The sequence below is a fragment of the Sinocyclocheilus grahami genome, unplaced genomic scaffold, assembly GCF_001515645.1.
Source record: "Sinocyclocheilus grahami isolate Dianchi unplaced genomic scaffold, SAMN03320097.WGS_v1.1 scaffold1652.1, whole genome shotgun sequence".
In the NCBI taxonomy this organism is placed as follows: domain Eukaryota; kingdom Metazoa; phylum Chordata; class Actinopteri; order Cypriniformes; family Cyprinidae; genus Sinocyclocheilus; species Sinocyclocheilus grahami.
Genome location: NW_015506831.1, coordinates 138,015 through 148,014, shown reverse-complemented (window position 1 = coordinate 148,014; position 10,000 = coordinate 138,015). Strand labels below are relative to the sequence as shown.

Below are 10,000 nucleotides of genomic sequence, written 5' to 3'. Positions count from 1 at the left end.
GACGGCTCGTCTCTCAGCTGGTAATGCTGAAGCTCAATCAGCTCCTTCAGCTCCAGACTCTCGCCGCTGCGCTTCTTACACACTAGCAGAGCCTTATCGAAGAGAAAGCCGTACCTGCACACACACACACACACAGTAGGTGCGTCCCAAATCATGTACTTATGCACTATTCTATGAAGTTTTGTAGTATAAATAGTGTGTGCGTTCACTCTGAAAATTCCAAAAAGATAAAGTGCACTTTAAACACCCAGATGATGCACTTAAATAACTGAAAAAATGAAGTGTGGCTTGTTGGACACTTCATGCACTCAACTGTCACAGCTTTAATTACGTACCAAAGGGGGAGGAGCTATCAGACTCCATTTATGAATGACAAAATAACCTTCTATAATTCATACACTACATGGTTGAGTACATAGTGCATACGTACATAGTGTATGAGTGTATAGTGCGTCATTTGGGACGCAGCTAGTGTTACACACGCTACACACTAACAACCTGTTCACATCAAGAACGACACGTATCACAATAACTATAAAGTTATAAAAATTGCTCCAACTCCAAAAAAAAAGAGTGAAGTCCACAGCACAACTATAACGATATTATTGGACTTTTTTCCAGCTGATGAACGATAAAAACACTGACAGCCAATCAAAATCCACCCGACACCGAGCTATAAATATAATTATAGATAGGTATATAGTTGTCTTTGTAAGTACTTTTATCAATATAGTTAGCATTACAGTTGCAGTTATCGTTATGTTATAATTATACTAATTGTCAGAGGTGTAAAGAGTACCTAAAAACCATACTTGAGTAAAAGTACAGATACCTTACAGTGAAAATTACTCCACTACACGTTACAAGTCACCAATTCCAAAACAACTTGAGTAAAAGTCTTAGAGTATCTGATTTTAACAGTACTTAAGTATTTTACTTATACTAAATATAGGCTCAAAGAGACACGCCAGTCAAAAACTGTAACAATGTGGAGAAGCTGCGGGAAAAGTCAGAGGCAAGGATCTATGTGCAGGTATTTAATGGAAAAACTAGAACAAACAATAACCCGAATGAAACAAACAAAGAACAGAATGACTGGCAAACAGACAACCATTACTTTCAAAAACTCACAAGGAACTAAAGAAAAACTAGGGCTATATATATACACCGGGGCTAACAAGCTTAACAAGATAAGACACACCTGGAGAGACTAATCAAGGGGAACCAATGAACACACGGACTACAAACTGACTACTAACACCACGGGAGACAGGAAGTGACATAAAAGTCCAGGACAAGGCACAGAGAGCGTGAAACAAAACAAGAAAGAGTTGATTTGTGAGGAGAGCAATCACCAGTGTTGCCAATTTAGCTATTTTGTAGCTAGATTTAGCAACTTCCCCACCCCTTTTGAGACTTAAAAAAAAGAAAAAGTTTAGGGACAAATATAGCAACTTCTTGGACAAAGCTTATCTAAGTTCTCATCTTGCCAGCTGATATATATTCATCTTTATATAGATCAGTGAATTTGCCATTATTATGTCATCTAGTGACATTTAGCTACCAGTTTTAGCTACTTTCAATTGAAAGCAGTTGGCAACACTGGCAATCACGTTTATTTTCTAAAACCAAAATAAAACTGAACACCTCAAAGTTACAAAAAAACAAATCTTTCAAAAAGGTCTCTTCAGTATAATGGATAAATAAAATAATGTTAAGTAAAATTAAAAAGCCGAAGCCTTCTTGCAGTGGATGTGCTGGTTTGGGTCTCATTGCCGGCTGCAGTCATGTCCTCATCTCGTATATAAAACACCTCTGATTCACAAATACTTGCTAAGGAACTCGCATTCACATAAAGTAGCCTTGTTGACAAGTTTGGGTGAGTAAGGGCAAAACGCAGAAGATGCAGTACTTTCAGTGACCTGAATATCACGTCTCTTGTAGCAGAAATAAACGGCTGCAGAAAAAGCTAGGTCCATGCAAAATGTAATGTGTAACTGCAACACTCATTTCACATGTAGTGGAGTAAAGAGTACAGATACTCATTCAAAAATGTAGTGAAGTAAAGAGTAAAAGTTGCTTATATCTTTGATACTCAGTACAACTACAAATACCCGAAAAGATACTCAAGTACAGTAACTAATTACATTTACTCCAATACTTTACACCTCTGCTAATTGTTATTGTTACAGTTATCCTTACAGTTAGTTATCATTACAGTTATTATCCATATAGTCATCACTATAGTTAGTGTTATAATTTTTATTACTGTTATAGTTATAATTTATATAGTTATCTTCATTATAGTTATTGCTATAATTAGTTACTTTAATAGTTATTGTTACATTTACCGTTTTTAGTTTTTTTTACATTTACAGTAGCGTTATTGTTATCATTACAGTTGAGTTATCATTATGATTATAATTATACTAAACTGTTATAGTTATCGTTACAGTTAGCTATTATAGTTATCGTTATCATAGTTATTGTTATCATTACAGTTGAGTTATCATTATGATTATAATTATACTAAACTGTTATAGTTATCGTTACAGTTAGCTATTATAGTTATCGTTATCATAGTTATTGTTATCATTACAGTTGAGTTATCATTATGATTATAATTATACTAAACTGTTATAGTTATCGTTACAGTTAGCTATTATAGTTATCGTTATCATAGTTATTGTTATCATTATAGTTATTGTTACGGTTATAGTTACCGCTACAGTTATATTTACAGTTAGTTATCAATATAATTATAATTAATTATCATTTCAGTTAGTTATCATTATAGTTACAATTACAGTTCTTGTTATAGTTATTATTGTTATAGTTATTGTTAAAGTGTATCTTTATTATAGCTATTAATATAGTTATTGTTACATTTATAGTTATCATTATCATTACAGTTACAGTTATAGTTCTAATTCCAGTTACCTTTATTGTTATAGTTATTGTTACAGTTATAGTAACACACACACACACACACAGACACACACACACACACACACACACACACACACACACACACACACACACACACACACACACACACACAGACACACACCTGTCCTGTTTGGATTTCTTCTCCGGGCTGCAGATCTTGAATTCTCCGTCTATTTTGGGTCGTCCGTATAACGCCAGAGACAGAGACTAAACAGAGAGAGTGAGTCTGAATCAGCCTCAAACACAAATGAACCAGAATCAGAGTCAAGCGCTGAAATGAATCGTTCTCAGGTGCTTCTGTACCATGTTCTCGATGCACAGCTGAAACGTCGTGATCTGACGGATGATCTCATTGTCTCTCTTCACCTCGTTCACACACTGAGCCAGATCCTACACACACACACACACACACACACACCAGTAGCATGTTCATCTAATCATAAATTCAATTCATGTTCATGAGCTTTTCTACTCATTTTATCTCTACTTGGTGCTCTCACTTCACTGAACATCCTGTTTAAAATACCCACAAAGTTCTGACTCAATGCACAAATGTTGTGACGAAATATGTTTGCATCATTCTTTGGTGTCTGAATCATTTGTGTGTTACAGGTAAATTGTTTTGAAGATTCAGCAGGAGCATTTTTATCAGTCAACCACAGTATAACCGTCATTGAGACTGCACCTCTATTTACAATCACTGATAGGATTTTTCAAGTTCTGCCTCATTCACAGTGAGTGAAGCATGTTCCTTCACCATATGAACCTCTGAAAGTGACACACACACTCCCTCACTCACTCACACACACACACACACGCTCACACACACACACACACACACCCTCACTCACTCACTCACACACACACACACACGCTCACACACACACACACACACACCCTCACTCACTCACTCACACACACACACACACGCTCACACACACACACACACACACCCTCACTCACTCACTCACACACACACACACACGCTCACACACACACACACACACACCCTCACTCACTCACTCACACACACACACACACGCTCACACACACACACACACACACCCTCACTCACTCACTCACACACACACACACACGCTCACACACACACACACACACACCCTCACTCACTCACTCACACACACACACACACGCTCACCCGCACACTCACACACACACACACACACACACGCTCACCCTCATGGCATCCAGTGCAGTGCGCAAGTTTTCCTTCTCTTGTTGGTCCACCGTGTGTTTTACAAGCTCCTGGGACACATACACACGTGTTTTGGCGACAAGATTAATAAAGACAAAGACTTTAAAGCAAAAGAGTACAGATGAACATGGTAACCATTTGATCTATTCCACTATACAGACAGACAGAAACCAAATATATTTTCACCATGTTTTTTTTAGAAATAAAATGTTGTATAAACCTGTGTGAATGGTATATGAACAAACTCCTTCAGAATACAGAGAGGAATAAAACTCTAAGTTTTGGCATTTGTAAGTGCTGCTGAAGTGGAGAAAAAAAAACTTTTAAGTATTGCAAGTACTGCAATTTAAATCTACAGATGCAAATAGATAAAGAGTAAAATTAATCAGTATGAATTATATATGAACAATTCCCTCAGTAAAAATGGTCAGAATATAGGTAGGAATAAAACTATTAAATTTGGTGTGTGTAAGTGCTGCTGAAGTAGAGGAAAAACTCACAGCCTTTAAAGATATGCATTATTTACCATGTTTTAAAGAATAAAATGATGTATAAATCAGTGTGAATGAAATATGAACAAACCCCTCAGTAAAAACCTGCAGAATATAGATAGGAATAAATCTCTAAGTTTTGGTCTTTGTAAGTTCTGCTGAAGTGGAGAAAAAACTTTTAAAGATATGCATTGCTATTAAAAATCTACAGACACAAATAGATAAAGTGCAATAAAATAAACACTTATATGTGCATTTTGGATGTTTTCTTTCTACCAGTCTGAAATAAAATGTGTACCCCAAAAGCAATGCAAGTAGCTTTGGATAAAAGTGTCTGCAAAATGCATAAATGGAAATATTACAAATTTAAATGTTTGCTTTCTACTAGTCTGAAAGATGACACATTATAGAAGCAAAGCAGACCAAATAAACAGAGTTTTTATTGCAAATCCCATTATAATTTTACATCCTAGTCCAAAAAGCATCTTCATCAGCACTTGTGACTACAACTTACAGTTTGTACTTGTTTTAATCTAATTAGCTTAATTAAAGAACCCCAAAAGTATCGGGTGTGTCCTCATGTTTTACACAGATGTGTGTGTGTGTTAGTGTTGTTCTGTACAGGTCTGTCTATGCTTATGAGGGTTAGATCTCACTAATATAGTGAAATCTTATGTGTGTGTGTGTTACCTGCAACAGCAGATGATACTTCAGGACTCTCTGCATGGGAACCATCAGCAGGTCTCGCAGTGAAAACCTGCCGCTGTTGGCTCGCATTGAACACTCCTAAATATGAGCAGGTTTGCTAAATGAGATCACTAAAGCTTTGTAGCGCTGGCTTTTGGTTAGCCAGAGGTATTTAAATCAGGTTAAATGCATCTGTGGTCTGTGTGCTTCTCACCTCCAGTTTCATCTTCACGTCCTCATGTGTGCTGGTGATTTTGTCCAGGTGTTTGGTGGCGGCTTCCACCTGACTGCAGTAACGTCCATACAGCAACAGCCTACCACACACACACACACACAGATCCGTGTCGTCCATCAGAAAACATCCTTTCATTCACATATGTTGCAATGAACCTCAATGAGGAAACAATTAGTGTGTAAATCATTCGTAAATCCACTCTTACATGAATGGTCACATTCAGTCCGATTGTGTAAGAGTGGTTTTACAAGTGATGTGGACAAAAATGTTTCATAAATGACGTTTAATATAAATGAATCGAGTGTTGTTGAACGAATCAACGATTCAGTGATTCACATTTATACATACACTTGACACTTGTTTTGATCCTGAGTGAATCAGTGTTGTTGAACAGATTAGTTGAATCAATAATGCAGTGACTCACATATAAAGACAGTCACTTCTTTAATTCTAGAATGAATCAGTGCTGTTGAAAGAGTTGTTGAATGAATGTTTCAGTGACTCACACATAAAGACTGACATCTTTTTAATTCCTAAATAAATCAGTTGTTTTTCGAATAACGGAATCAGTGATTTAATGACTCACTCTTACAAAGAGTCACTTTTTTTATTCCTAAATTAATTAGTGTTGTTGGACAAATAATGGAATCAGTGATTCAATGACTCAACAAATAATTCATTGATTCAACAAATAATGGAATCAGTGAGTCAATTTTTAATTCCTAAATGAATTTGTGTTTTTGAACAAATCTCTGAATAAATGATCCAGTGACTCGTTTAGACAATCACTTTTTTATTCGTAAATAAATCAGTGTTGTTGAATGAATAACATAATCAATGATTCAACGACTAATGCATATACAGAGTCACTTCTTTATTCCTAAATTAATTAGTGTTGATGAACAAATAATGGAATCAATGATTCAATTAATTTGTATCATTTTTAATTCCTAAATTAATCAATGTTGTTGAACAAACCACTGAATCAATGACTCCTTCATAAAGGCAGTCACTGTTTTAATTCCTAAATCAATCAGTGTTGTTCAATTAACCACTGAATAAATGATTCAGTGACTCACTCATATAGACAGTAATTTATTACATTCCTAAATGAATCAGTGTTTATGAACAAATCACTAAATTAATGACTCAGTAACTCACTCATAAAGACAGTGACTTGTTACTTTCCTAAGTGAATCAGTGAACGAATCAGTGAATAAATAATTTAATATTCAATGTTCAATGTTAAACAAACCACTGAAGTAAATGATTCAGTGACTCACTAATTTAGATTTAGACACTTGTTTCGTTCCTGAATGAATCAGTGCGGTTGAATGAATCAGTTGAATTAATGATTCATTTACAGATTCAACGTTGATCGCCCTTTCAGAGCTCATGAGTTTGACTGAAAGCCTGAGTTTTGTTGAGTTCTGTGCGTGTCGTACCTCTCCTTGTAGTCGATGAAGATCTGATGGAGATTCTCGGCTCGTAAATGCAGTATGGACTCCTGCAGCTCGTGAAGCAGAGAGCGATGAGTCTTGGCCAGATCCTGTGAGAGAGGATGTGGATTATTGAACTGATCGGATGAATCCGAGACACTCATGAGCTGATGACAGAGAGACTCACTTGAACATTGATGAAGATGTTCTCGATGTCCACGGGCTCCAGGAAAGGCTGCAGCGGTTTCAGAAAGTGCTGCGGACACACAAATGAACACAACAGGACGTGTGTGTGTGAGTCACGTGTTCATCATTCAAGTGTGTCTGAGAGAAGCTCGCGGTTATAGAGCCCCTGCTGCTGAAACACTTTCGGTTTCAGGTTGACTGACACGTTCCTCTAATCATCAGATGTGACTGTGAGAGAATCAGTAAACCACAGCACCTGCACATCACAGCGGCCCAATGGTCAGATCCGCAGAGGCTCTGGGTTTGGCTCCAGAGCGTGAGATCATTCAGAGAGTCACAAAAACACTAACAATAAACATGAGGCTCTAAAAAAATCTCATGATGTGGGTTTTCTGTTTTAATGGTTTAATTAATCCTCAATTCAACATGTCTAATCAGTTGAATTTATTTATTTTCCTCTTTTCTCAAAAATTTTGAAGAGCTTTGTATGCAAGAAGTAAAATTAGTACTGTCCAGAACCAATTTAAAATCTATATATTGAGTGCTAGCAGTATTATCAAAATGAATATTAAAATCTCCCATCGACATGCTATTCGGAGATAGGGTACACAGATGTGTTAAAATAGTAGAAATTTCATTTAAAAAAGTATTCATAGCAGATGTTTTTGGTGGTCTATAAATCATGACAATAATAGTGGGAATCAGACCTTTAAGTTAAGAATTTCAAAACTTGATGGCTCTGATATCGAAATCGGACAGACTTTATATCTGTCACGATAAATAAGTGCAAGGTCACCCCCCTTTCCAGAGCAATGAGGTTTACATATATATTCATATCCTGATGGTACTGTTTGATTTAAATAAAAAAAACAGTCATTAGGCTCCTGCCAAATCTCAGTCACACACATCAAAACAATATTTTGGTCCTCAATAAGTTCATGAATAAGAGACGTCTTATTGTTGAGTGACCAAACATTAAAAAGTACAAAATGGAGAGCAGAAGGCATGTAATCTGACCTGGGCAACGGAGTAAGCACTTCACGATCAACAGACCTCCCAGCGTTTTTTAGGCAATCTTGGGTTAGTAGACCAAAAGGACCGAATTACATGTATAACAGTATAACATATATATATATTTTATATATTTTTACAAGGATAATTTGTTTTAATTAAGTATTTTTTCCCCAAACTTTCCTGAATTCTATGCATTATAATTTAATAAAAATGCATTGTCAAAAACGTTGATAATCAAATTATTCATAAAACTTTAACAATTTACTAATTTACTAATTTATCATTAAAACACTGATGAATTAATTCTTGAAAATAAAATGAATGTAGAGAGCAGCTGATTTTGGATGTCTTCATTTAATCTTGTGAATAATGGAAATTAATTAGATATTTACAAGATATTAATGAGACGTGATTTGTGTTTTTTCTTTCTTGTGGTGTACCAGTAGCTCATATACTGTTAGATTTGATTACAGGAGTGAGTGAATGAGTTTCATCTCTCTCTGTGTGTGTGTGTGTGTGTGTGTGTGTGTTTACCTGAAGTATTGATTCCAGTGTGTTTGTGTATTTCTCCTCTGTCTGTCTGAGCTCCTGAAGACAGCAGCTCCTCTTGTCCACTTCAACCTTCTGCTGCTGTGACAGACAATCAGACAGACAGTTATCTATAATTTCTCTGTGTGTATATTTGTGTGTGTGTGTGTGTGTGTGTGTCTCACTGTTTCTGGTTCCTCTGTCCTCATCAGATCTTCATAAATATCATCTCCTTCATTCTCATCTTCCTCCACACAGTCATAAAGATCATCATCTTCCTCCACCGTGTCACTGAGATACAGTCAGTTCTTAAATGCAACTTTATTCACTTATTTACATAATGTGTTAACAAATGAAGAAGGTTTTGTCAGATTAAGCTAATTTCTTTGCACACACAAACACACACACACACACACACACACACTCACTCGATCTGGTCTGAGAGGCCGGTGTAGATGTCATCATCTCCAACACAAGCTTCATCTGGAAACGGCCTGTAGTGAAACGACAAACACAAATCGCATGAGTGAACGTTCTGCTGAACATCTGCTTCTGTGATCCACAGAGAAACAGTCAGACGCGTCTGGAACGACATGCAGGTGAGTAAACCATGACTAACTCAACTAAACTGTGTGTGTGTGTGTGTGTGTGTGTGTGTGTGTGTGTGTGTGTGTGTGTGTGTGTGCACATATAAATGTTCCCACAAGGATAGTAAAACCTGAAAAAAATATTGTTTGGTCAGTATAAAAGTAATAGAATCTATGGAAAATCCCCACAATTCACAGAAACAAACATGTGTGTGAGTGTTTCTGTTTGTTAGTTTGTTTATTTGGAATTACTGGCACAGCCCTTGAATGGTTTTCCTCCTATTTGACCAGGAGGCAACAATTTGTTATATACCAGAAACACAAATCTACCAAATCCATCAGTTCTGGTGTACCTCAAGGTTCTGTTTTGGGCCCTCTCCTCTTTACCATTTATATGCTACCAATTGGACAAATAATCAACGCTATGGGTTTAACTTCCACTGTTACGCAGATAACATTCAAATGTATTTTAGCGCACCTTCCACCTCAGTGTTTCCTCCGCCTGCATTAACAAATTGCATCAAGGAACTCAAGCTTTGGCTGGAGGCAAATTACTTTAAATTTAACTCTGATTTTTTTCTATTATATCTACTTGTTTTTCCTTGTGTGTGTGTGTGTGAGTGTGAGTGTGAGTGTGTGTGTGTGTGTGTGTGTGTGTGTGTGTGTGT

General features: G+C 36.5%; 1 protein-coding gene across 1 annotated transcript in view; it reads right to left on the bottom strand.

The window, feature by feature from the left end:
• LOC107571792 (proto-oncogene vav-like) overlaps nucleotides 1–10,000 on the bottom strand; it is a 25,383-nt gene that overhangs the window by 6,668 nt on the left and 8,715 nt on the right. The window contains exons 5-15 of the mRNA XM_016258165.1: nucleotides 9,174–9,239; nucleotides 8,931–9,036; nucleotides 8,752–8,847; nucleotides 7,205–7,273; nucleotides 7,024–7,127; nucleotides 5,558–5,657; nucleotides 5,347–5,442; nucleotides 4,147–4,215; nucleotides 3,253–3,339; nucleotides 3,071–3,156; nucleotides 1–114 (exon numbers count right to left, since the gene is read on the bottom strand). The exon at nucleotides 1–114 is cut by the window's left edge and continues 22 nt beyond it. Of these exons, the coding sequence (XP_016113651.1) occupies nucleotides 1–114; nucleotides 3,071–3,156; nucleotides 3,253–3,339; nucleotides 4,147–4,215; nucleotides 5,347–5,442; nucleotides 5,558–5,657; nucleotides 7,024–7,127; nucleotides 7,205–7,273; nucleotides 8,752–8,847; nucleotides 8,931–9,036; nucleotides 9,174–9,239 (993 nt within the window). The remainder of the gene's footprint in view (nucleotides 115–3,070; nucleotides 3,157–3,252; nucleotides 3,340–4,146; nucleotides 4,216–5,346; nucleotides 5,443–5,557; nucleotides 5,658–7,023; nucleotides 7,128–7,204; nucleotides 7,274–8,751; nucleotides 8,848–8,930; nucleotides 9,037–9,173; nucleotides 9,240–10,000) is intronic.